At 46.5% G+C, this 27995-nt stretch overlaps 1 protein-coding gene across 2 annotated transcripts; it reads right to left on the bottom strand.

Annotated features, from left to right (window-relative positions):
- Positions 1-108: 108 nt before the first annotated feature.
- On the bottom strand, positions 109-27780 carry BRD7 (bromodomain containing 7). 2 transcript variants are annotated; one of them, XM_029075542.1, is made up of 17 exons: positions 27675-27780; positions 22519-22727; positions 17776-17908; positions 17349-17406; positions 15458-15602; positions 11749-11859; positions 8994-9178; positions 7314-7437; positions 6629-6704; positions 5652-5759; positions 4592-4727; positions 3168-3279; positions 2569-2625; positions 2327-2438; positions 1893-2036; positions 1487-1630; positions 109-355 (listed from the first exon to the last, which is right to left on the bottom strand). In XM_029075542.1, exons 1-17 carry the CDS (start codon positions 27721-27723, stop codon positions 285-287), a joined length of 1974 nt encoding a protein of 657 aa, XP_028931375.1. In that variant the 5' UTR covers positions 27724-27780; the 3' UTR covers positions 109-284. The 2 variants fall into 2 exon arrangements, with proteins under 2 accessions (XP_028931375.1, XP_028931376.1); XM_029075543.2 differs by lacking the exon at positions 2569-2625.
- Positions 27781-27995: the final 215 nt, after the last annotated feature.

Raw genomic sequence — 27995 nt, 5'->3', positions numbered from 1 at the left:
ACTATGGCCAGGGAACGTACCTGCTACTTTTCTAGTACTGTACTCTCGTAATCGCTTAGTACAGTACTCAGGACATAGTAAGTGCTCAATAAACACCACTCACTGACACAACTTGAACTAGAGAAGTATATTTAAATTTTTTAAAAATGACAAATTGCTACGGTAATTCATTATTCATTTAAAATGCGGAACACTGGAAATAACCTGTCCCAAACATCACATACTATACACATTTCACACACCCGGATAAAAACTATATACACGTGTTTACACTGGGACCAAGTTTAGCTTCTAATTCCATCAGCCACACTGTCGCTGCTGAAGGTGGTGTCGATCTTCTTAGGTTCTTCAAAATCTGCAAGAAAAATACACAATTCGCATCCTGCCCGTCCCCCTCTTTTTCAGGTCATATTTCTTCCTGTTCTAAAGGGAAGTGGAGAGACTTGATTATCAAGAAGGAACTATCCCTGTGCTCACTCTTTGCAACTCTGCTACTGAGTCGGTTTCTATTTACAGACCAGATTTTGTTATGATAATGAATACGCCACTAACTTAAAATCTGATGCCTGGCATTTATACCTGCGGTGACACACTATCTGTACCAACAGAAGTAGGGGATCGTTTCCTCTGATGAAAAGGAAATGAGAATGGCCACAGAAGATTAGACAATGAACTTTAACTCTGTTCCACCAACTCTGTCTAGTCAAAGTCTCAAATGTTGAAAACTTCAGATGCTCTGCTGTACATGAACTAAGATCAAATTTATTGCTTAAATCTTTTGGCTTCCACCAATGTCCACCATTCAGAGTGAGGCCAACTCCACGGGAAACTCTCGCCACAGTAGCCTCCCGACACCTAATGGGTTCGGGAGGTCTATGGAGACCTTTAGAGACCCTCTCGCCCCCCAAAATGATTTCTCAGATATGAAACCCCTTCGTGTACCAGGTCAAGTCAGGGTCGTGGGGAGGCCTTTGTTTTGGATCCTTGGCCGGGAGGGGGTGGACTCCATCAGCTTTCTCTTTGCAGTTCATTTTTTTCACAAATGATTGAGCTGCAAAATTTCCACTGGTTGCATTGCCTCTTTCCTATAGGCTAAGATTTTGCCTCCTGTTCTCCCGGCCCAAGCAGATCAGAAAGAGGAGAGCAATATTAAATTTCTCCTTGGGCAGAGTGTCAGATCCAATTTTTTTTTTTTTTTTTTTTAGCCCCTGAGTATGAGCTTCTTTCCATGACCGGGCAGACAAACCAGCCACTTTAAATTGAAAGAAGGCTGGCCCTTTAAGCGTCATTAGCATGCTACCTCCGTGACATTTAAACATCAGTTACGCTCAGGGTGCATAAGCACAGGAACTTCTGACCTCACAGTTCCCAGCGAACCCCCAAACAAATCCGGCTCCACCCTCTCTCATCATCCCTCGAGTTGGAAAGTTGGCCCTCAGAGGGCCTCTCTCCCCTCCATCTCAGCTCTGAGAGCAGCGACAGTTACCTTCTGTCAAATCCACCAGGCTGGTGTCTGTGACCTGGGAAGGAATGGAGATGCCCATGGCTTTTCGGATTCCGTGCATGCTGACGATATCGCCGGGGGTCACTTGTTGCGCAAGCTCTTTTAGATTATTGGTCACTCGTTCAGCTGGGAAGAAAAGAGGACCCGTTTTAACCAGAGCCACAAAGCCCTTGAGGGCCGGTCTGCAAAACTGCCAAAGGCACCGGGGTGTCCTGTGACACAAAATTAAGAGTTCACCGCAGCCCGGAGGTGATTTATTCCTTACTGCACACAACCCCATCCCAGTTCTGCTTCGTTACGGCTTGCAGGGGGAAATCCCGCCTGGGCATTTCGAGTGTATTTAACAAACTTCTTTGGGAGAGGCCCACCCTGACAGCGCACTACATACCCAGGTGCATCTCTCTATAGGAGGGTCCCAGCAGGCAGATCATGTTCGGCGGAGGCCTGGTGCTCAGCCGCTCGTTCTGAGCCTCTTGGAGCTCTTGGAGCAACCTGGTGGTTTCGTCGAGTTTCCTCTGGAAGATTTCCGCCTCTGTACAGTGAAAAAAGACCCGTTGGGAGAAATGGTGCCACGGTCTAATGCAGCCTCGCCGACAGGTAACTCAGCCCACCATCTCCGGAGTTGGGGAGAGAGGGTAACAGAAACATTCTCATTACGCGGGGGCCGTCCCTCCGCACCCCCACAACCCACTGCCACCGGTCCAGACCGTTTCTCCGCCGGGTCGGTTGTGGGGTGTAGGAACCTCAGGTGTCTCCCTGACTGGGGTCCTGGCCGCATGAGCTCTTATTCCCTTCTGCCGCCATAGAGGAGGAGGCACTCACCTGCGGAGTCGAACACCTCAATCTGGGCTCCAAAGTTCGTTACCGCTTTCAGGGCCGTAAGTCTGTCCTTGCTGCTGGAGTCCGGGCGACTGGCTACATCTGTTTCGGGAACCTGAAGCAAAAGCCAAGGGCATGGGAAAATAGGCCTGCTCTCAGGCATCGAGGTTTACAAATCTCAGGGCTGAGCCTTTCAAGAGATGGGTAAACACCCGGGGAAATCTTGGAAAAGCAAATAAGGATACCTCCAGGTCTTTAGTTGTATCTACCGTCCCATTCTGGCCTTCGTCTTCGGTGGCCGGCTGTTAGGTGGGGCGGGGAGGGGGGGAGACATACAAAGTGACGTACGTACTGTGAAAACCGTGCTCACACCCCCCAGGGGGGCCTCCCTCCCTTGCCACTGCTTGAGTCATTACTCGTCTTGTGAAAAAGAGGTTCTTTTGCCTGCAACGCCCAGCTGTGGCTCTTTGGGGCCTCCCCACCCAGCGATGACCATGCCCGGACCTCGCAGGAGCAGCCGGGGGCAGGGTCCTCTCCCTCGCTCCCTCCCTGATTCGGGGTGGGGGTTCCGCCTCCATCTGGCAATCGGATGCCGCCACGTTAGAAAAACTGGCATCAGCTGAAGGTTCTTCAAGGTCCCTGCCCGACAGATCGTGGCAGCTTCCTCCCATTGTCCCCGGCCCGTGTCCTCCACCCTGTCCCGGGTTGGGCCCTCCGTCTCTTCAGGCCAAGGGAGTTCCCTACTGACCCTGCTTCGGCCCGTCGCTTCCTGCCACCCAGCAAATGACTGAGTCTGGAACCAGGGGCTCCGGCGCCCGCCCGCTTTCTGCATCTCCGTTCTTACCCTTTCCATCTCTCGCAGGGTCCGAGAATGTCCTCCTTTGGTCAAAGCATCTAGTAAGCTATCGGCCATGATGTACGGGTAATCCTGGGACGTGGCCAGAAACTCATGAATGCTGCAAGGAGAAGAGTTGCAAAACAATTACTCTCACTGGAATGATAATAATAACGATAGTACTTAAGTGTTTAGGAGTCAAGCGCTGTTTTGAGTGCCGGGGTGGATCCGAGACAATCAGGTAGGACACAGTCCCTGCCCCTATTGGGCACACGGTAGGCGGGTGTACGACTGAATTCCTGTTTTACAGATGAGGAAACTGAGGCACAGAGACGGTAAGGGACTTGCCTAAAGTCACACAGCAGACCAGTGGCCGAGCCGCGACTGGACCCCTAGTCCCCTGCCTCCCAGGCCCAAGGTCTTTCCACTAGGCCACCCTGCTTTCCAACCCATTAAATGCAGTGTGAAGCAGCATGAGAAGCAAGAGCACGTCATTTAATTTCTCTGTGCCTCATTACCCCATCTGTAAAATGTGGATCACGACTGTAAGCCCAATGTGGGACATGGACTGTGTCCAACCCGATTAGCTTGTGCGATCTAGCCCCGTTTTTCATACTGTGTCTGGCACACAGTAAGTGCTTAACAAATACCATTAAAAAAAATGCAAGGAACACTTAAATGCACGGTGCTCCTCTCGCTGACCACGGGGGCCCAATGGTACCAATGTACTCAGTACTGAGGAGAAGCACAGTAATAATAGTAACAGTAATTATTTTTATCATGGTACTTGTTAAGCACTTAACTTTATGCCAAGCACTGTTCTGAGAGCTGGGATAGAAGCATCCCCAGCAGCTCTTGCTAGTTGTTCAAGGCTAAAGTCTTTTGGGTGTATCTGCTACTGAATGAAGCATACTGTGCTATTCAAATTACGCCAGGAGCACTGCTGGGCCTGAAGAGACAGGCAGGGAGACATCCAAAATTCCACTCTTTAGCTCTGGGTCGCCTCCACCCTAGCCTACCCAATGCAGTTGGGATGCGGGCCACGTTAAACCTATTCAGAAACACGGCGCAGTTTACGATCAAACCTCTTGAAACGATAAGAAAAGGTAGATTCAGGGCAGACTGGCCAGCAACTAAACATTTCAGGAAACAAGATATTGAAAGGGGCTTATGTGAAAATACAGCCGATCTTTGAGAAAACTTCAGATGCTGTCAGTGTCAGCATCAAGAAATGCTACAGAACATATTCAGTGTTTTGGACCAATTGATGGCTGCTGTCCAAATTGTCAAGCACAGTGATTGAGCACTTACCGTGGCAGGGCACTATACTGAACGTTCGGTAGGGTACAACGTAACAGAGTCGGTAGACACTATGCCATTATGATGACGACGCTATTATTCATTTCAGAATCTAATTTTAATGGGCGACTCACCTAAAACCAGCAGGAAGATTAGACTCCTCCCCATAAGTTGAGTAGATTAAGTCAGAATCATCCTTGCTGATGTTTGCGAATGTGGAATCGTAACTGGGTGCGTAAGAACTGAAAGGTCCATAATTCAAGTAGAGCACTGTTGACCAGTAGAGAAATAACCAAGATTTTGATCTCGCAGATCTATAGGAGCAACTTTTCACAACCAGCCTTGGCAGAAACCGGCATCCAGGCTCCAGCCTTCATTCACTCATTCAATCCTATTTTTTGAGTGCTTACTGTGCGCAAAGCACTACAATAAGTGCCTAAGCATGAAGGCTGAGCCTACGCCTGCCCCGTTAACCATCAAAACCTCCTTGGGACCACCCCTGCCTCTTCCAACCCCACCCCTAGGTGCTGACCAAACTCAGTGGGGTGTGAGTTACCGGAGGGACGAAGACCACGGAGGTGACCGAAGGATCTAAACAAATGTCAAGGCTATTGTTTTTAACATACATTTCTGAAGTCCTTTTGCAATTTATACATAATAGGTTTCCCACTCCCTCAAAAACCATTCCACAAGTTGATATTAAACTTGTGGCTGGTGGGGGTGTGTGTGTGTACGGGGGGGGGGGGGGGGGGGGGGGGGGGGGGGGGGGGGGCGCGGTGAAGTCTCCCTTTATTTTGGGAAGAACAAGATGTTTGGCTGAAAAGAGGAACAGCCATTCTATCAAGTCAGTCGAGGCATAGAACACCCAGGAATGTGAAAAGGGAACTAATTTTTCTGGCTGGAGCGGCCCTAAGGAGGGCGTGGGGACTCCCAGGGAAGAAGTGGGGAGGAGGGGCGGGTAAGGGGTAGGAACCTTCATTGTGCAACTCCTCCCCGTCTCCCCCATTTGGCAGACCAGGACTCACAAAGGGGCCACGAAGGGTTCTAGAGGGCCCCATCTCTCCCGATGAGGACTCCGGAAGGACAGCAGCGGCCAAAGTGCAATGCTTGGGGAGGGGGAGGTTTGGGGCCATGCCATGCAGGCTCCCTCCCCTGATACCGCCCCCATCCCAAGTCCTGCCCTCCCACACTTACCTGGAGTAACTTTGTTCCTCTTGTCTTCTTTAAACCCCTGCAGCGTATTAACTCCCGACTGAAGACGTCCTGCTGTCATTCCCAATTTAACAGGACAGTAGCCTGGCTCTATAATGAAAACCAGAATGAAGCAAGGAGCTGGTTGAAGGCCAGACCTCTGTCGGTAAGTACATCTTTATGCTTTAACAGCCCTGAGGGACACGACTGGAATCTCTGGACTACAATTTCCCCCAACAGGTAGAAACTTTACCGTTTTTGAAGCGTTCCTTAACAAAACGCCCTGAAATCACTCTACGACCATATGGGCAGATAAAGAGGTAACTGAAAAAGCTTACCATAGGCTGTACTTACGGACAATGGGATAAAACACCTATTCTCCCTCGCTCTTAAACGGGGAGCCCCGTGTGGGACAGGGACTACCTCTGTTCTAATTCCCTTGTATGTATTCCAGTTCTTAGCAGAGGCAAAGTGTTTAATAATTACTACTCTTATTATTATTCAATTTTTCTCTTGGCCATGTCACTATTCAAATGAACTCCAGTGCTTTAGTTACTGGCTATTGGGCAGCATCACTTATATTAAATTAGGGCTGCCAAGCATTTAATGGGGGGGCGGGGGATGGTTCTGAAAAGGCAAGGGACTTAGCTCTTTTAAGGTACGCAGATTCTTTCCTATCCCCGCTTTGGGTACTCCTCCTCAGCTATCCATCGTCACCATGTCCTTGACCCATTCAAATGATCACCCTCACTTACAAAGATATTGAGGAAAACAATTAGATATTCTGTCTACCCTAATACTGACCTCCTAGACTGACAAAAACCATGGCATAGCAGAGAATGCACTTCACCTTCCACCTTGGAAATGACACATAATTTACTTCAATAGTGGTACTGAACACAAATTCATTTAAGAGTCTGATTGGCTTCTAACCTGATATGTGTTTGGAAATGCATTTGCATGGTGATTCACCGACATACCTCCTGCAATAGGGTCAACAGGGTTTAGAAGTCCTAGTGTTGTGGTCCCATCTGGCTTTCTTCTTTCAAATTCACACTAAAATGAAATGATGGATTGCTTTTATAAATGTGTACATACACACACACACACACTCTCTCTTTCTGGAGATTTCAAAAATATGAGGTAATTCACTCCAGAGGTTGCTTTCTAAAATAAAAATAAATGGAAGACTATGCAATATAGTCAACTATCATAACTGCCAATTAAAATTTGAGCACCACTTGCATCTGGCTTTGGGTCAAGCCCTTTAAGAACAAAAGGGGGCCTCCATTAATGATGTAATAATGAAGAACCCTTGGCTTCAGTATTTGTTTTGGCTTTTGAACCACTTGGGGATCAAACAAACCCGTGACCTAAAACAAGGAACGGGCAAAATAAAAATGTTCACTCATCCAAAAGTTGTAGTCAAACAGTTTACTCATTTCCTAATTTCAAAGCACCTTAATGTAAAAACGTACACAAACATGGTAGATTAAAAAGCTTTTTCACAATAAGATAAACAACTGAACTTTAGAACCCTTTTTTTTTTTGGCATTTTGTCAAGAAACCCCAAGAGTGTGAATGAAATTTAAAGGGATACAACAGAGGAAGCTGTGAATCAATGACCATTCAAAAAATGAAGTTGGAACCAACAGAATGGCTTACCTGACTATTTATTAGCCTCCGGGTCAACTTTCCTCCTGATTCTCTTACGATGCGGTCAATTTGCTCCCGCTCCCTTTCTAAATGACCGCTTTTGAATTTATCCTCAAATCCATCTTTATCTCGCCTGCAAACAGGTATATGTTACTGCCAAACAGAGTCAGAGCAAGAATCAAACACAAATTCAACTGAATTCCATCTCTAGGGACAGCCACTGGGGAGGAATCTGTCCTAACTGCCACTAGCTCGAATTGATCTCCGACGAAAAATTCTTTCCTCTGTGATTACATAAAGGGCCAGAGCAATTCAAGACGCATTTAGCTGCAAGAATACCCAAATGCCCAATTTCGTTCCTTCGTTCATGATAAAATGTTTCCCGGGTAGCCAGGGCATCACGGGCCAAACCGACACGTGAGGTGGCTGGGAGCTCACTAAGTTGGAGTTTGGGGTGGGCCAGAGATAGGCCTTCATCCATCTTGGAAATCTTATTCCTGTGGAAAGTCAAGTGAATTATGGAAATCCCAAATCAGTGTGGTTTCATCTTTGTGACACACTCACTTTCCCAGGAATGGCACCCTAATTGGCAGGTGTCTGGGAGGAGGATGGCACTCGCTGATATTTAGATGGCCCCCCATCTGTTTGGGAAGTGCCCAAACAGCTTGCTTGCCCTTTTGCTACAACTCTGATGGCTCACATTTACACAGACCACACTCTGTTTCAGAAATCCCTCTCCCTACCTTCAAAGGCTCATTAAAAGCACAGCCCCTCCAAGAGGCCTTCCCAGGATAAAGCCTCACTGTCTCGTTTCTCACTCCCTTCTGCATCGCCCTTGCAGTTGGATTTGCTTCCTTAATTCTCTCCTCCCTCAGCCTCACGACACTTATGTACATATCCATCATTTATTTCTTTATATGAATAGCGTCTGCCTCCCCTTCTAGGCTTGAAGCTTGTTGTGGGCAGGGAACGTTTCTACCAACTCTGTTATATTGTACTTTCCCAAGTGCTTAGTACAGTGCTCTGCACACTGTAAGCTCTCAATACATACAACTGATTGATTGAAATCTACTTACAGTACAGACATCAAATGCTACTTAATACTATATTATCTTACAAAACGGTAGATCTTTATGATGAGAACCACTACAATGCCCCACAAATTATTTGCAATTTCTCTGTCTCCTAACTGCCTTGGTAAGAAAGCCCACTTAAAACCTTTTTAAAAAATTTTTACAGTATTTGCTAAGCTCTTATTATGTGCCAGGCACTGAACTAAGCGCTGGGGTAGATGCAAGCTAATCAGGCTGGATACAGTCCATGTCCCACGTGGGGCTCGCGGTCTCAATCCCCATTTTACAGATGAGGGAACTAAGGCCTAGAGAAGTGAAGTGACTTGCTCAAGTCACACAGCAGGCAAGTGGCAGAGCTAGGATTAGAACCCAGTTTCTTTGACTCCCAGGTCCATGCTCTATCCACTAGGCCATGCTGCTTTTCGTTTCTTCAGTGGACTCGAGCCACACTATAGGCAGAAATTTGCAGGGGGAGAGAGAGTAGAATCCCAAGACCAAAAGAGGGATTTTCTGTACTGTGGATCCTGTCAACATAATCAATCCAGCCAGTGTCATTTCCCTTCAGTGGTTTAAAAGTGGGTGTTCCCTTCCAATCGGTATTTCAAAGATACTTTACTTTTTGCTTTCCTTATTGGGATTTCTGAAGACTTGGACATCGGTTTCCATTAATTCATCTTTATCTTTCAGGTGATAGCCGTTGTCCTCTCCACTCTGTTGTGTTTCCAGTTTACCTTTCTGCTTTCGGGTCTTCTGCAAGTCAGCCATGAAATCTATACTTTGTTTCAGGCTCTGGATTCTTTCCTGTGAGAAAAAAAAACATATTCATCAACTGGTGGGGGGAAGGGGGGTGCACGGGGGGAGAGAATACAGATCGAAAATGAAGTCCCGAAACTGAATTTTGTTGAGGGATAGAGAGAGGGTCACATTCAGGCTTTAGCGTCTCCCCCAAATCTAGATACATTATCATTTCCTCAGAGCATCTGTGTCACAAAAAGAATCAAGTAAAAAGGAAAGAGGAGGAAATAAAAACCCCAAATGTGTTCTGCAGCACACTATGCCACCAGCTGCAATTCCACAGTGTTTTAGGTTTTTCCATATTTTCCATAGCTACGGCCAAACTGCATAAAAAATGTCCAGGTATAACGTGTTTTACTGGGATCTAAGAGACTCTGGAAATTCCAGAAGTTCTGCATTCTCTTTTGGGATGAGCGTGCAAGGCCTAGTTAGTGGCTCTGGTTTGGATGGGATACTTCCTTTTCTTTAATGGTATTTGTTAAGCATTTACTATGTGCCAGGCACCGTTCTACCTGCTAGGGTAAATCCAAGGTAATCGGGTTGGATATATCCCTGCCCCACATGGGGCTCCCAGTCTTAATCCCCATTTCACAGATGAGGTAACTGAAGCCCATAGAAGTGAAGTGACTTGTCCAAGGTTATACAGCAGACGAGAGATGGAGCCGGGATTAGCCCCCAGATCCTTCTGACTCCCAGGCCCGTGCTCTAACCTCTAAGCCATGCTGGAATGGGTATTAAAGCGCCACCATTAATTTTTATTTTCCAAAGTGACTCTGGTTCTGTTTTGAGAAGCTGTGCTTCTGCTTCCCTGAGAAATACTGAGGTGTCCTTCTGTTGGAAGGCGACGCTGCTGAGAGTGTTTACGCTATAGTGGCTAGGGTCAAAACCTTGACTCCCGAATGACTCAGTGCAGGATCAATTCACTCACTCCACAACCATTCTTTAAGTCTGCAATTTGGGACTACTTTGAAACTTCAGCAAGCCGAGTGTGGTTTTTCAATCGCATTTGAGGAGCAAGAGAGATAATGAAGTTTAGAGGCCTCTTTTTAAATGTCATTTACTTTTCTTCTGGGTAGCATACCCTATTCATTATAAAATTCGCTGCTGTTTAATCCAATGTTTCCACTTCTCTCTTCACCCAGGGGTAGTCAATACATTTTTCCAGTGAACTCTAAGTAAATAGGCTCAGTCTCAGCAGTGCAAAAGCAACGATTTATTTCAGTGTTCCTATTAGTTGTTTACCAAGAAGAATTCAGGCGTCATCTACTTCTTTAAGAAAAAAGGGGGAAATAAGGCAGGCAAACCCTGGACATGGGTGCTGACAGACACCAATGCAATAACTTGAATTCCCCACCAACTGCCAAAGAGCTCTCTAAAAAGAATTAGTGGTGTCTATGTTTGTGTGCCGGTACATCCCGGGTGCAATGAGGAGAGGGATGGGCTCCTTGGCAGGGAAAAACAGACCAAGAAGCAAAATGAAATTAGGCCCTGGAAAAGGAGGAGAGAGGGGAATGGAGTTTTTTTTTTTCAATCTTGATTTTTGGACTGGGAATTCATCTAAAACTACATGTTGGGAAATTTCTTTAAAACAGAAAAACAACTCAAATAATATCCTACCCAAGAATGAAGTGAAGATAAATTGCCATTAAAAGGCACATCAGAGTCTTATCATCATATGAGGCTGTTTTCTACTTCAAAATAAAAAATCATTGCTTCCCTAATGGATATACGTTCTACTCTCCCCTAATCTGGCAACTATCTGAACTAAATTTTATGAGTTTTCCTGCAAGGACTAGAATAAATATTTCTCAATCCCTCTTCCTCACCAAACCGTTCCAAGACAAGGATAATATTTATCGGACAAGTTCCCAGCAACTTTGGGGAAGGGTGGGGGACAATTCTGTTCAAGTATTAAATAGCCCAACAACAATCCCGAGGCCGGTGTTTTTCTTTTCCATTTTTATCAGGTTCCCAAGTTTTTCCAAGTGGCATTTGGAGACACGAGCATTTTATTATGCCGGATAACTTGAGCATTTCTCTAAATAAAGGGAAATTCAGATGGCCTCCATGGAACTCACTGAAACTGGAAAAATCACAAGTGCAACACACCTTGGGATTCCAACAGATTTCTCTCTATCGTAAGGGCAAACGGTGGTCACAGCCCAATGGTCTGATAAATTACAAGGTCAATTCTTTGTGGAAATCCAAAGTCCGCCTCCGCCTCCAGTAAATAGAAGAGGCAAGTTGACAAAAACTAAGAATGCAGTCAAGGGTCCAAAAAGAAGTCATGACTTTCAATATTTCACTTCATCGACCATCAACTCCAAACTTTCAACCCTCGGCATCTGCATCTCTCTCTTTAAAAACACACACATCTTTCCCTTCAAAATTTTTCGACTTTAAAATGGATCCAGCACTAAATCGAATTTACCTCATTATAAAGGGCTTCGTTTCTGAAGCCCCAGCAAAGAGGAAAGGAGGAAAAAACAATTCAGTTGCCAGATGCTCTGTTCTGACTTTTAAAAGGATACAGACACATTTATTCTTTCACTGCCTCTGTGAAGATTTTCTCCTACCTGGCTCAGAATTTTCATTCCCGACTGCAGCAGCTTCTTGGCAGCTTTATAATAAATGGTCTCTGGTTTGTTGTAGATCATGGCATTGCTACACATTAGTTTGAAGTTATCCTGCAGAGACGAGATTGAGAGGAGAAAATTTTCATACATATTTTAGCTATTTAAACTAGACGGCTACCTCAAATTCCTCCTTTATCTCAGAACACATTTTGCTTCTGGAGATTTTTTCTCTTCACAGGGGAAAAAAAAATGAATGCCTTCCACAGCTTCACCACGTAACCTACGCTCTGGCTAGTTTGCAGGTCTCTCTGGTCTATCGAGTCGGATGCTTTTTGCTGGCGTTTTTTGTTTCTTGCTTTGGCGAGGAGGTGGAAGAACCTCCCCTGTCGCTAAGCCACCCTGAGTACCTTAAGCAGAGATGGCTGACCGAACGGATGAGGGCCAAATGGTGTCTGCCTGCTTCACAGTGAGTCTCAGACTGCACCTTTTCTCCCTACAATGCATTCAACTGGGCACACGGGTGCCAAGCACAAGTGGGTGTGAATGGTTAGGCGCCAATCCTCACCACTACTGCGGAAACAACTCAAGCGCACCGACTTGCAGGCAGTAGAACGTATTTTTCCCCACAGCCACTGCTCACCCTGAATGACAATGGCGAATTAAGGTGCATTACTCTTTTTCACGGGCACGATGGGCAACTCATTCTCAATGTGACACTCACATCCATGCTACAATCTCACCGCCGCCTGCGTGGCCGCTAAGCTGAAGGAGAGTGCCATCTACTGATCGACCAAAGCCTAAAACCCGGGTTTTAGAGATGTTCCAGGATTCCCAGCTGAAAAGAGTTGAACACACTAAAAAAAACCCTTTCCTTAAACTCCCCAAATGCTAGCTGCAGATCGAAGTTGCGGTCTTGGAATCAAAATTTCAAAAATGCACTTCAGATATTCGAGCTTCTGACACACACATGCCCCTCCCCCGCGACCCCCATGGTAATTTTTTAGTTTGCGAAAAAGCTATAAAGGAGTATAGCACAAATGCCCCTTCTAACAATTATTTTTTAGGCGTCGATGAAAGATCTGGGGGGGCTTTCTGCCTAGTGGCTGAGATAAAAAGTTTAGAGGAAATGAAAACGGGACAGCAGTGAGTTGTGAGCAGCAACTCTGTCCCCAAAGCACGATAATTCTTTGTGCGACAACCTGGAAAACGTAGTGACGGCATTTTAAATATTCTTTTACTGGGCTTCTATCGAGACTGGGAAACTATGGAAAGGAAATCTCGCTGGCACAGTGTCACAGAGAACTTGCTAATGGGAAGTAAACCATAAAACCACAAAGAATTAGACATGTAATAGGAGCAGCCAGATGATCTAAGCCATCTTTCTCATTTAGTTTCCAGTGTGTGCAAAGGCCCAGGAGAACACAGAGCATTTTTGTTGCATTACACAAACCTCACCCTTTGTGAATGTGAACTGGATTGACTTCAAGCCCCCACTGAAACTCCTTCCTTGATGGCAAGTTAGCAGCTAATAGCTCAGAAGGGTTGATCGATTTGAAAATAAGAAAAACGAGCTCTCTTTTCATTTTAAGGCCAGATATAACACAGAGGCTAGGGTGCGCTAGCCCCGCCCCAGTAATGGGTTCCCAGAATTCTTACGAGAGGGGATGGACACGGTCGACAGTTCCACTGGCAATCCCCAGTGAGGATGCTGCAGGTGCCCTAGAAACGTGCGGTCACCTGAACTGCACCAGGTCAAGGCTCGTGGAGAGAGTCACCGACTACCGAGTCCTCGGGAGATCCATAAACAGGGATGGGGTGGAAGGAGAAGGCGTCTGGAAACTTCCCGAGGCCTTCGGAGAATGGGGCACTACTTTATCAGCCCAAGAGAAGCAGAAAGCTAAGCTCTCCTGGGGGCTCAACACCTCTCAGCCTTTTAGGTGTGCGATGAACTGCAGTAGGCAACGCAGGAATAAAAATTGACTTTTGGAATGACACCACTTCACTGAAAACTTAAAGCTTGATTCTGTGTCCCGGGTGGACAGCAAAAAATGAGCCGGAAGAATAGGTGCCCACTTTACTCCAAAGAGGCTGCCCCCTGCTCCCCTCCTCCGCCTCCACCCTGATAGCTTTTGAGCTGGACTCCTGGACTTCTTCACCCACGGTCTATGACAAGTCCCGAAGACCCCCAATACGGGCTTTCTGGCCCGTTAGCTCTTTGAAGCCTGTTCCTTCACCTCTTTATCCTCCTTCAAATCCCCACCTCCTCGTTCCAAATGAAAAGTTGGCACCTACTGCCAATCGGAAGAGTGATTCCTTGGATCTGTCTGACTCATATGCAGCAGCTGATGAGAAACACTTTCCTTCTTCCTGTACTAAATTATACAGGATTGTGGTTTTCTGCCATAACTGACAATACGCTTAATTTTCAGGCCAGACTCCCCCACTGCATTAAAGAAGGGAAGATAAGGTAAAGTTTCATCGCAGTGACCTCCAAATTGCCCGCTAACTCACTGGAAGCTAGAAGGACGTGAAAAAGAGGTCGTCCCTGCCCTCTAAAAACTTACAGTTTATGAATCTTATTCTCTAAGGAAAGCACATATTTTCTCATTTCAGTGTACATTCTGTGAGCTGCTGGGGATGAAGACAAGTTTAACCAGGTAGCTGTTCATACAAAGGTAAGATGATTTCAACTAGGAAAATGGTTTAGATGTGAGCACTCATCTCAATGCTTGGGATTTGTGTTAATATTTTTGAAATCCAGAGGTGGCCAGATATCCAAAATGAAATTCAGAAGGCAAGTGAATTGGCTTTCCGAATTCAGAAGGCAAATGAGAAGCAGCACGGCCCAGTGGAAAGAGCAGAGGCCTCGGTGTCAGAGGACCTGGGTTCTGCTTCGGGCTCTGCCACTTGCCTGCCGTGTGGCCTTGGGCAAGTCACGTAACTTCTCCGTGCCTGTTACCTTAACTGTAAAATGGGGAATAAGACTGTGAGACATGGAGTCTGTCCAACTCTCTCTTTTCATTCTCTCTCTTGAATCTACCCCAGCGCTTAGTACCAGGCCTGGACCATAGTAAGTGCTAAATGAATATCATTTAAAAAAAAAAAAGAATTGCACTTTCAGTAGCACTCCTGATAAGACCAATTGTTTTCATCTTAACTTTGCAGCCAGGCTTACCTTTCTGCAGGTAGGCTGGGCAGAAAGGGAGAACTCTTTCCTGGTTCTAATTAAACGAACAGTCTTTTGAACTTCTATTTTATTAGTGTGGCTTGGCAGTTAAAAGTCTCACATCCCTGTCTAATTTCAAAGGTTGGGTAACTACATCTTTTTTACTTATAAAGTTTTACAACGATTATTGAAATAAAACAGGAAAACAAAAAACCCCCGCAAGAAACCCCAAACAAACCCAAGAGAGCAGACGATGGGTCTCATCTGGTTTTCTATCACAGAGTTCATAGAGCCTTTTTCCAAGAAAACAGAGACAAAAATTCTGGAAAAAAAAAATAAAACCTTTCTTCTTTGCCCAATAAAAGGTCACTAGGAAATATTCAGAATGCCAGACATGCAGATTTTTTTTTTTTTTACCAAATCTTAGTGTTTTTAGAATCTAAATATTGAACTCTATTGGATAAAGATGTCATAATCTTGTTTTGTGTCAGAGTTTAACTTCCTTCTCCAGCTCAAAAAAAAAAAAGAATAAATTATAAACACCTTTAGCTCTTCAATGGACTGGTAACCATTATTCTTGATCTTCTCTTTCATGGTACTAAAATCCATTGGATGTTTAATGATCATGGAGTAGCCAGGAGCAATAAAATCAGTCACAGGAAATGAAAAGAAAGCACTTGGGTCTTTTCTGTGAAGATATGAAAGAGGCATTCTTAGGTTTCATTTCTACAGCAAAAAGCCTACGGTCCAGGAGGTGAAATGGGAGAGGAGAACCCTCCCCCGGCGGTGACCCAAACTGCATTATTGCAACAACAAAGCCTTTCGTTTAATGCTGGAGGATGGAATTTATGGGGCTGGGAAATCCCTATCTTCGGGGAAATAGTCAAAGTTTACAACGCGTGCTTTACCTCAAATATTAAAAACTTTTTGAAAACATAAGGGGACACTCAAGATTGACTCAGATGTGCCCGTGATTCAAAATAGGGAAGGAGGTAATAAAGGTCTAGTGCCTTTCTTTCTGTCCTACAACAACAATCCACTGTGTCTGACCAACCCACCTCTGCCTCACTCTCCGACTGTGAACTAAGGACACCGAGATTTATCTTTCTTACAGCTGTCACCAGTTCGACCATTAAGACCGCCTAGCAAATGGCCACTGGCCCATTCCCTTCAATTGAGGAGTGAGCCCTGCCAAGAAAGTAGTCAGGACTACCCGATGCATTTCACCACCGAAGCACTTTCCGAAAGAGGAGCCAAGCTGGCAAATATTTGCACTGATTAATATGGTGGAATAAATACACGTTAACCACAGTTCCAGGTGCTTTGTCCTGAATATGAGTTTATAGAGTACACTGAGGAGCAGGCCAGAAAACCTTGGAAAATATACCGCAAGTAAGCTTTGAGAATCCGCCTCATAGGTTACTACCAAATCCAAGTATTTCTGTGTCTGTAAATTCCTAATCGAGGATGACACTCCTTCAGGGAAGTGGTGGGTAGCAATGGGCTGGAATTAAGAATTGGAGAAAGGAAGTCTTTTTTTTTTTTTTGTATTTGGCACGCACTTACTATGTACCGAGCTCTGCACTACGCACTGGGGCAGATACAAGGTTCTCGGGTTGGCCACAGTCCTTGTCCCACAAAGGGTTTACAGTCTAAGAAGGAGGGAGTAATATTTTATCCCCCTTTTACAGATGAGGTAATTGAGGCACAGAGAAGTTAAGGGACTTGCCCAAAGTCACCCGACAGAAAAGTGTTGGAGCCAGGATTAGAAATCAGCTGTTCTGACTCCCCGGCCTATGCTCCTCTTTCCAGTATTCCACACTGCTTCTACAAATCACTTGCTCGAGTCTTTTCAAAGAGGTCAAATGATCTCTCCCACGCATGAGAAATGCATTTAAAAGAGTATGGGTTGAAGGGCCGGGCTGTGGAATTTTTAGTCAATTCACAAGTCAACGTTTTCTAGGAAGTTCAAATCTGGGAGAATGATGGACTGTAAACACTTTCACATGTGAACAAATCACCAGTAAATATTCGGCAAGGACCAAATTGCCCTAGGGAGTGAAAGTCGTGCTCGAGGAAGCCTTCTCCTCAGTGAAAGAGAGCACGAACCATTCCTGGTTTTCACCTTATCGTCGGAAAATATGGTAGATTAATTTCAGAGAAAAACCAGCCGACGGACAGAGGGCCGATCCCAATCAACCCGACCCTGCCATCTGTAACGCTAAGGCCTCTTGTAGTACTTCTCCTGCCAGACCAAATATTTATCCTCCACTTTCAAACCCAAGGAATTGGAGGTAGGCCACACAATGCCGTTAAGTGGGGGGAAAAGAACGGCAAAAAGTGGCTCCTACGCCTGACGCCTTAGCCAAGGTTATCAATTTTCAGTTTCCCAGGGGGATAAAATGTTCAAAAACAACAACAACAACCCATTTACCTCTGCAGTTGCCTCATCAGTTGGTTCAGAGCTTCCTGAAGAGGGGTTTGTTCCACTTCTAGGGCACAGAGGAAAAGAGTTTTAAGGAGGGAAAACTTGACGGAAATGAATCTAACTGCTTTTAGGAGGTGGTTTATCTTTTAAACCTTGCGTTTCGGGCCCCGCCAGAGCAGGGCCTCTCCAACTAGGCACTCGCTCGCCAGCACTGCGGTCTTGGTTTGGAGACGGCATTTCATTATTCCGGCTAACTTCAAGGGGCTTAATGTGAAATGTGAGGGGAAGAGGGAAACGCTGTTTGGTATTAAGAAAACCAGAGGCCCCGACGGAGCATCTGAGCCCGAGCCCTTTTCCCAAGCCCAAACTCGGAGGTCATTTCCGCTTCTTCAGGGCTTTCATGCAGGACAAGTGAATTCTTGGTTGTTCCCACCTTCTTGCTTGGCTAACGAACTCGCTAGCGGTTTCTCCGGGGGCACTTCCAGTCTCAGGGGAGGAGTCTGACTCTGGAGTTCTTTTTCTGCCTCGCCCTCGGCCCGGTCCCGGTCTCGCTTCCTTTTATCCTCCTAAGAGGGAAAATAAAATCGGACCCATTTAGGGATCTTTCCGAAGAAGCTGTTGGGCCGCGCGCATGTGATTCCCATTATTTTCAAATCTCTGAGGGAGAGAAAAAGTGACTGCTAAAAGGAAACCGAGCTCTATAAAACCCGGTATCTTCATGTATTCTGTTGCCATCTACTGGAAAAATAGAAAATAATGGAAGCTGCTTCGGATGAGCCTTAAAATTGACATCAAATTACGGAAAGGGGCAGACGACTTGTCTTCAGTCAGTCAATGGTATTTACTGAGTGTTTACTCTGTGCGGAGCACTGTACTAAGCGCTGGGGAGAGTACAACGCAATAGAGTTGGTACACAGGATCCTTAAAGGGTTTACAGTCTAGTTTAAACAATGGCTCATTTCCCAGAAAAACTAATGCCTGACTTCTGGAAGAATGAATTTATCAGATTTGTATTTTCTAGGTCCAGTTTGGACCTTCAAAACATTCGCCCTAAAACTTTTCAAGCTCTCGCATGACTGACGTCAGCAAAGAAGCACTGCTCTCCTGAGCTTTTTGGCTCTGTCCAGCGAAATGGCAGATCATACAAAGCAAATGCCTTCAGTCCAATTATTAACATTTTCCCAAATAAAAACAATAATAGTTATAGTATCTGGTAAGCGCTTACTATATGCCAAGCACTCTTCTAAGCGCTGGGGTAGATACAAGGCGATCAGGTTGTCCCATGTGGGGCTCACAGTCTTCACCCCCAATTTACAGATGAGGTAACTGAGGCCCAGAGAAGTTAAGTGGCTTGCCCAAGATCATACAGCAGACATGTGGTGGAGCCAGGATTAGAACCCACCTCCTCTGACCCACAAGCCCATGTTCTTTCCACTGAGCCACACGGCCTCTCCTACTCCCGGAACTATCCTGATCCCATTCTCACATTCCTTCTCTTTTTCCATCCCTGCAATGATCCTCCAGGGATTTCAATATCCATGTGGATGTCCCTGATGACCCTTCCACTGTCCATTTCCTCTCACTACCCAACTCCAAGACAACTCACCCACTCGCTACCATGGACATACACTCGATCTCATCACGTCTAGTTATCGTAAAGCTCTACCCTCACCAACTCTGAAATTCCAGTATCCTATCACAACCTCCTCTCCCACACAACTGTCCTGTTCCCCAATCTTTGACTCCCTCCAATTTTCTAAAGCCAACATGCCCCACTAGGTCTCCTTAGTCAAACTATCTTCTCAGTGCACAAATCGACATCGTCGGCACTGCCCTCTCCACTGAACCCAACTCCTTCGCTCCCCTGCTCCTCCTCCGATCTCGTACCACTAACTCTCGACTCTGGGTCACTTTCACAGTCTGCTTCCTCTGCTCCTGAGCTTGATCCGCGAAACGCCTCTGGTGGAAATCCGGACATCAGGTTGACCGCATCCCTCTGATTTTCATCCTTACCTGCTTTAATTCTGCTCTCTCGGCCCGACAATACTTCATCCTTATTGCCTCCCGTACCTATTGCTTATACTAGCTGTGTCAGATGTTTAACTTCTTTTTCGACCTCCCCGCCCCTCCATTATAATGATCTGGCTTTCAGTCTAAGAGGGAAGCAACGCTGGGCTTCCACCCTCCTTTGTCGGATGATGAAACTGAGATGCAGAGTGGTTAAGTGACTTGCCCAAAGTCACCCGACAGACAAGGGGCAGTGCTCTTCGTACAGGGCTCTTTCCCACAGTCTGCTCTACTGCCTGATTGGCAGAGCAGGGACTAGAACCCAGGTCTTGGGCCCAGAGTAGGCCCTCAATAAAAACTACTGATCAGTCCCCTTTCTGAGCCCACAAAGTGACAAAATACATCGAAAGAGTGAGTTTACGCTGAACTGCTACGAGTAGAGAGCCCGGAAGGACACCTAGAAATCGAGGGGATAGGAGGCTGCCACTGGAGGGGTCAGTGTTGTATATAAGCCCTTTACCTAGGGCAGATATGATAAAATCCAATGTCTCCTTCTCGATTATTTAGTAGGGAATCAGCCTGGATTAATGGCTTTTCTCTAGTCCGCATCACATGTTCTACCACAACAGGCAATGATTTCAATTGCTTTTGGCCCAGCTGAACAGAGTAAATATTTGTTTAAAACCCAGAATGGTAATGTGGGTGTAGTTTATCTCGGTCTCTCAAGCACAATAGCCCATCCGTCATTTCCAGGGTAAGCATGTGCAAGGTTTAAAATAAATAAAAAATGTTCCCAAGAATATAAGTAACAGATAAAGACTTGGATAGGAAATAGGATGCGGTCTAATGATTTGCCTAATATTTTCTCCTACCAATCTTTTCCAGTCTTACTTTCATCTAGGGAAGCGGCGTGGCTTAGTGGAAGGAGCACGGACTTGAGAGTCAGAGGACGTGGGTTCTAATCCTGGCTCGGCCACTTGTCTGCTGTGTGACCCCGGGTAAGCCACTTAACTTCTCTGGACCTCAGTTACCTCATCTGTAAAATGGGGGTTAAGACCATGAGCCCCACGTGGGACAACCTGATTATCCTGTACCTACCCCAGTGCTTAGAACAGGGCTTGGCACATAAAAGCGCTTAACAAATACAATAATAATAATAATCTAGGAATAAACCCATTAAAATCACAGCTCATTCTTTCTCTTCTTCTTTCATCCTTCACTATTTGGGATTTCTCTTTTAACAGAATGAGTTTTAACTATTAATAAATTCTTCAACAGTATTTACTGAGCACTCATTGTAAGCAGAATACTGTACTAAGTGCCTGGGAGATTATAAAAGACATGGTAGACAAGATCCCTGCCCTTTAGGAGCTGACTCCACTTAATGGACCGTAACTGGCAAGAGCTAACAAATACTTTTTAAGGGGCACAGGCAGATCAGCAAGAAAATACGAATAAAAGCACCAGCAGTATGACTGGGCAAAACTCAATAAAGACAAAAGAATACCCAATTTAAAGCTGTTCCAGGGAGACTCATTTATAAAGACAATTTACTGGAAATGGGAAGAAACAGGAGAGAAGAAAGGGCAATAAGAAGAGAGGATGAAAAAAAATTATAAAAGGGCTAGTTGGGGGAAAATACCAAGACAAAAATCAGAAGTTATTATAAATCTGGCAAAGAATTATTTTGTAGGAGAGTATGTGTTTGCCAGAGTTAGGAAAAAGCTCAGTTATCGCAAAAAATATAAACACCCCCTGCTGCCCACCTTGCTAAAAACCGAAGGGGGATTATGGGACGCTGCCTTAAATAAAGCTGGTATATGAACAATAAAAACTCCCTACAGGTCTATTGTTGCTTTGTAGTGTGCTCAAGGATAACCTAAAGGATGCAGGAAGTTAGCTTCCTCAGAAAAGCATCCAATTAAGAGGACTCTTCCTGTAGGCTAATTTTCAGTATCAATCAATGGTATTTCTTGAATGCTTTCTTTGTGCAGAACGCCGCACTTAGAACTTGGAAAAATACTATGCAACAGAGTTGGCAGAACTTGGGGACAACTCATTTTCAGCTAAAGAGATTCCACCAGGAGAAACAATGGTTGTATTACAACTTTTGATTTGGGATCTTTTAATACAACATGTCTCATTTCTAATATTTCCCTAAATAATTCCCCTCATTCAATCAAGAGTCACCTTTCAGGTCATTCTGTCTCCTTCAAAGGGATATGAGCGTTTCCCTCTAGACTGCAAGCTCGCAGGAAACGTGTCTACCAACTCGGCTATATTGTACTCTCCCAAGTGCTTAGTACAATGCTCCGCACCCAGTAAGCACTCAGAAAATATGACTGATTGATTTGCATGGCTGTTCTCACTATACCTTTTAAATTCTCCTTCAAAAACACAAGATCATAGTATACAAAAAGAGAGATCCCAGGAGCTGGAACAATGCACTCGCACTATTTCTCAACAGAGCATTCTCCAACATCAAGGTTTATTTTCCCCTCCCCGCCCCCCGCCTCCATTCCCCCCCCACCAAAAGAGTTGGCTTTACTGATTAGATCCTATAATTTTCAGTGGAAAAATAGACCCAAAGAGCACCAGGCAATCTGGGGATGACCCAGCTAAGTTTGTAGCAGGGGCAGCAACTTTTTAACCAAAGACACGCAAGACAAGAAGTAACGTGGCCTAGTAGAGCACGGGCCTGGGAGTCAGTGGGTTCTAGTCTCAGCTCCACCACCTGTCTGCTGTGTGATCTTGGGCAAGTCACTTAACTTCTCTGGGGCTCAGTTACCTCATCTGATAAATAAGGATTAAGACCATGTGGGACAGGGACTGTGTCCAGCCTGATTGGCCTGTACCCACCCCAGCATTTACTACAGGGACTGGCACATAGTAAGTGTTTAACAAATACCATAAGAAAATAAACAAAAGAAGCACCCGCCAAACTGATAAGCCTCGACTACGAAGTCATTTTGCCCGAAATGAACCACGTGTTGGATTCCCTAGCTTTGAAACCTCTCCATAATCTCCTCGGATGAGAACATTTGGAATATCGGGATAAACCGGTGAATACAGTGAACAGGCACCAGAGACTTGAATCTCTGGTAAGTTCTGAATTCTGTCAACGTTTTAATGACCAGTTCTCAGCGGCAAAAACTGCAAAAGTCTCTACCTTTACTCTTCGCCTTTTCTTCTCCTTTTCTTCTCCTGGAACCTGCTTTTCTCCTTTCTTTCGCTTTTTCCTCTTCCTGTCTTTATGTTTGTCATATTCGGATCTGTCATCAAAAAGGCTGGAATCATGTCCCGAGCTGCCCGTGGAGAGTTCTGTGACTTCATTTCCTCCGACTTTCAGTACCAGTTTCAAAGGCTTTTCCACATAATCTTAAAACAAAAAGAATAATTATTGAAGTATTTAAGTGGCGATTGATGGCATTTATTGAACATTTACTGCACGTATAGCACTGTACTAAGCACTTGAAAGAGTACAATACAACAGAGTTGGAAGACACGTTCCCTGCCCATAAGGAGCTTAGGGTCTAAGCAGGAGTCAGACATCGATATGTGTACGTAAGTGCTGTGGATCTATGGGTGGAGTATTTAATGGGTAAAGATCCAATTGCACGGGCGACGCCAAATGGAGAGGGAGTATGCGAAAAGAGGGCTTAATCGGGGAAGGCCTCTTGGAGGAGATGGGATTTTAGTGAAGTCTTTGAGGGTGGGGAGAGTGGTGGTCTTTCATATAAGGGGGTGGAGGGGAGGGAGTTCCAGGCCAGAGGCAGGATGCGGGCAAGGGCTCAGCAGCGAAACAGACGAGATCGAGGTACGAGTTGACTTTAGAGGAGCAAGGCGTGCGGCCTGGACTGTAATGGGAAATCAATGAGGTTAGGAAGTTGGGGGAGAGCTGAGTGAGTGCTCTAATGCCAAAGGTAAGGAGTTTAATGCTCAGGTGGATGGGAAACCCCTGGAGATTCTTGAGGAGTATAGAGATGTGGACTGAACTTTTTTCTGGAAAAATAATCCAGGCAGCAGAGTGAAGTATGGACCGGAGTGGGGACAGCCAGGGAGGTCAGAAAGGAGGGACGGGATAAATGCTTACATCAGTATAGTAGCAGTTTGGATGGAAAGGAAAGGGTATATTTCTTAGATGTCGGGAAGATAGAGTTGATAAAGAAGCATGAAGTAAGATGCCATAAAAAAAGATTCGGTGACAGATTCGCTATGTGGATTGAATAGAGAAGCAATGTGGCTTAGTGGAAAGAGCATGGGCTTGGGAGTCAGAGGACATGGGTTCTAATCCTGCTCCGCCATTTGTCTGTTGTGTGACCTTAGGCAAGTCACTTAACTTCTCTGTGCCTCTGTGCCCCATCTGTAAAATAGGAATTAAAAGTGTGAGCCCCATGTAGGACAACCTGATTACTCTGTATCTACCCTAGCACTTAAAACAGTGCTTAGCAAATAATAATAATAATAATGTTGCTATTTGTTGAGTGCTTACTATGTGCATATAACTGTTCTAAGTGCTGGGTAGATACAGGGTAATCACATTGTCCCATGTGAAGCTCACAGTCTTAATCCTCATTATACAGATGAGGTAACTGAGGCACAGAGAAGTTAAATGACTTGCCCACAGTCACAAAGCTGATAAGTGGCAGAGCCAGGATTCGAACCCATGACCCCAACTCCCAAGGCCGGGCTCTTTCCACTGAGCCACGCTGCTTCCCTAGATGAAAGTAAGACTGGAAAAGATTGGTAGGAGAAAATATTAGGCAAATTATTAGACCGCATCCTGTTTCCTATCCAAGTCCAAATAGTAAGCGCTTAACAAATACCATTATTATTGCTATTATTAATGGACGGGAAGATTCGAAAATAATGCCAGGGTTATGAGCTTGTGAGTTAGGGAGGATAGTGGTAATGCCTACAGTGATGGTACAGACGGGGAGGACAGGGTGTGTGTGGGAGGATGAGTTGTGTTTTGGGCATGGTAAATCTGAGGAGTCGGCGAGACATCCACATAGAGGAAAGGAGGAAAGGCTTGAGAGGTAGATTTGGGAATCATCCACGTAGAGAGGGTAACTGACGCTGTGGAAGGGAATGCATTCTCCAAGGGAGTAAGTGCAGATGGAGACTAGAAGGGGACCTAGAACGGAGCCTTGAGGAACTCCCACTGTTAGATGGGGGGCAGCAGAGGAATCTGTGAGAGGGACTGAGAATGAGCGGCCAGAGAGACAGGAGGAGAGCCAGGACAGGGCAGTGTTAGCGAAGCCAAGGTTGGATGATGTTTCAAGAAAGGGGGGTGGTCCAAGGTGTCAGAGGCGGCCGAGAGGTCGAGGAGCTGAGCTCGGTACTAAGCTTTTGGGGTAGGTACAAGCTATTCCCCGTCCCACACTGTGCTCACAGTCTACGGGGGAGGGAGAACAGGCATCGAATCCATTTAATGAGGAAACTGAAGCACAGAGAAGTCAGGCGACATGCCCACGGTCACAAGGCAGGCAAGTGGCAAAGCCGGGACTAGAAGCCAGTTTCTCTGACTCCCGGGCTTGCCTTCTTTCCACTAGGTCACGCCGCCTCTCTGAAGAACGAGAACCAAGCGAGAGAAAACAGAGATCTAAACCTGGCACTTTATTAAACGTGGGTCACTTGGTGCAATTGAAAATCCTGCCCTGGGCAGTATTTTGATTGCTGTCCACATTCTACTTAGTTTGTTGGAATTAATAAATCGACATTTCCCCATGTCTTGGGAATTAATGACCTGACCGATGATGATGGTTTCATTCTATCGTATTTATTGAGTGCTTACTGTGGGCAAAGCACTGACTGAGCGCTATGTGCCCGGCTCTATGCTAAAGCCCAGGGAAGCTACAAATGATCAGACTGGGCATAGCCGCTGTCCCACATGGGACTCATAGTCAGAGAGGAGGAGTGGGGGTCTTATCCCCATTTCACAGATGAGGAAACTGAGGCCCAGAGCAGCGAAATGACTTTGTGCAAAGTCACACGGCAGGAAAACGGAGTTGGGATGAGAACTCATTCATTTAGTCGTATATACTGAGTGCTTACTGTGTGCAGAGCACTGTACTGAGTGCTTGGGAAGTACGATTCGGCAACGAATAGAGACAATCCCTGCCCATGACAGGCTCACCGACTAGGTGGTCTCCTGTGTGGAAACCAACTCTTACCCGCCCTCACTCCATTTTGTTTTCAGTCTCCATTTGGCATTCATTTACCTTATTTTCCTAAATCATGCTTCGGCCACACCCAGTCATCAGTTAAGAAACCTGCAGCCACACTTGATTGGATCCCTGCCGCCCGATGTGAAGGAACACCACACCCGCCACCGGCTACGACTACCTCCCTCTCGCAGCTTTCCCCGATGCCGTTGAGCTTGCTTTGAGCGGGCTAGGCTGCGTCCCTCCTCACCCATGCTGCTCTGTATCACTTTTGCTTGTTGCAGTGACTTGATTTTTTATTTTTATTTTATTTTTAGCTGGACTCGCCACCTGCCTCCCTGTCCCGTGTGCCCTTCGCTAGACCAACTGCCTCTGATGACGATAAGTGGGGACTTAGAAAGTTGGCCCCAAGGTGCAAATCCATGGGATGTCTCTGGGCTGGAGAGGGGGGGCTCCATTTGGCCTTACTGGGAATGACAATAATCCTCTCTTGTACCGGGCCCTTCTCATCTCTTTCTTAATAATAATAATATTGGTATTTAAGCGCTTACTATGTGTCAAGCACTGTTCTAAGTGCTCTTCTCCTTAGCACCTCTCACAGTTCTCTCTTCCCCTCACCCCTCTTGCACCCGGCCCCGCTCATCCCTCTCTTAATAATAAGAATGTTGGTGCTTGTTAAGAGCTTACTATGTGCCAAGCACTGTTCTAAGCACTCTTTCCCTCAGTCCCCTCACCCTTCTTGGACAGTGTGGCTTAGTGGGAAGAGCATGGGCTTGGGAGTCAGAGGACATGGGTTCTAATCCTGGCTCTGCCACTTGTCTGCTGTGTGACCTTGGGCAAGTCACTTCACTTCTCTGGGTCTCAGTTCCCTCATCTGTAAAATGGGGATTAAGACTGTGAGCCCCACGTGGGACAACCTGATTACCTTGTATCTACCCCGGTGCTTAGAAGAGTGCTGGGCACATAGTGCTTAATACCATTATTTTTATTGCACCCGGTCCTTCTCATCCCTCTCTCACCTTCAGCCCCTCTGAGTCCCCTCTCACCCTTCTCTTAATAATAATAATATTGATATTTGTTAAGCGTTATGTGCCAAGCACTGTTCTAAGCGCTCTTCCCCACATTCCCTTACCCAGTCCCCTCACTGGTCCCCTCTTATCCCTCTCAATAATAACAATGTTGGTATTTGTTAAGTGCTTACTATGTGTCAAGCACTATTCTAAGCGCTCAGCCCCTCTCCCATTCCCCTCACCCCTCTTGCACCCGGCCCCTCTCACCCCTCTCAATACCATTGTTGGTATTTGTTAAGCGCTATATGCCAAGCACTCTTCTAAGCGCTCTTCCCCACAGCCCCTCACCCAGTCCCCTCACTGGTCCCTTCTCATCCCTCTCTTAATAACAACAATGTTGGTATCTGTTAAGCGCTTACTATGTTTGTGCCTCAGTGACCTCATCTGTAAAGTGGGGATGAAGACTGTGAGCCCCCCGTGGGACAACCTGATTCCCCTGTGTCTACCCCAGCGCTTAGAACAGTGCCCTGCACATAGTAAGCGCTTAACAAATACCAACGTGATGATGATATGTGTCAAACACTGTTCTAAGTGCTCAGCCCCTCTCCCAGCCCCCTCACCCCTCTCTGAATACCAATGCTATTAGTTAAGCGCTGTGAGCCAAGCACTGTTCTAAGCGCTCTTCCCCTCAGTCCCTCGCCCAGTCTCCTCACTGGTCCCTTCTCATCCCTCTCTTAATAACACCGTTGGTATCTGTTAAGCGCTTGCTATGTGTCAACCACTGTTCTAAGCGCTAGCCCCCCCTCCCAGTGCCCTCAACCCCTCTCGCCCCTCTCACTGGTGCTCCCCCCCCCCAATTTGCACGCGGCCCCTCTCACCCCCTCACTCTGCACCCGGCCCTTCCCCCCTCTGGTGGCTCCTCCCCGCCCCCCTTCTTTGCACCCGGCCCCTATCACCCCTCTCCCCCCCCCCCACTTTGCACCCGACCCCTATCACCCCTCTCTTACCCCTCCCCCCTTTGCACCCGGCCCCTATCACCCCTCCCTTGCCCCTCTCCCTGGTGGCACCCGATCCCTCTCTTGCCCCCGGCCCCTTCTCCCCCGCTTTGCCCCCGGCCCCTCTCCCTGGCGGACCCCCCGCCTCCTCACCCTCATAGAGGTGTTTATCGGACTTGTGCTTCTTGTGCTTCTTGCCCATGTCGGCCCGGGCCCGGGCTGGGCCCCGCCGCCCGCTTCCGCCCCCAACCTCCCCGCCCGCGCCAGGCCAAGCCACTTCCGGTCGAGCGAGGGGGGAGGAGGGGGGGCAGCGAGCGAGAGCCGCCCGGTGGGACAGAGGGGCGCCCCGCTCCCGCCCGCGCCCCCTGCCGGCCGGAGGACGGAAGCGCACCCTCCGCGCCCCGCCGCCCGCCCCCCGCCCCAAGGAGAATAATCCCAGGGGCCCACCGCTGTTCTAATAATAATAATAATGTG

The sequence above is a fragment of the Ornithorhynchus anatinus genome, chromosome 11 (genome assembly GCF_004115215.2).
Source record: "Ornithorhynchus anatinus isolate Pmale09 chromosome 11, mOrnAna1.pri.v4, whole genome shotgun sequence".
Taxonomy (NCBI): Eukaryota; Metazoa; Chordata; class Mammalia; order Monotremata; family Ornithorhynchidae; genus Ornithorhynchus; species Ornithorhynchus anatinus.
Note: the sequence above shows the minus strand (reverse complement) of the source record. Positions and strands in the feature narration are given on the sequence as shown.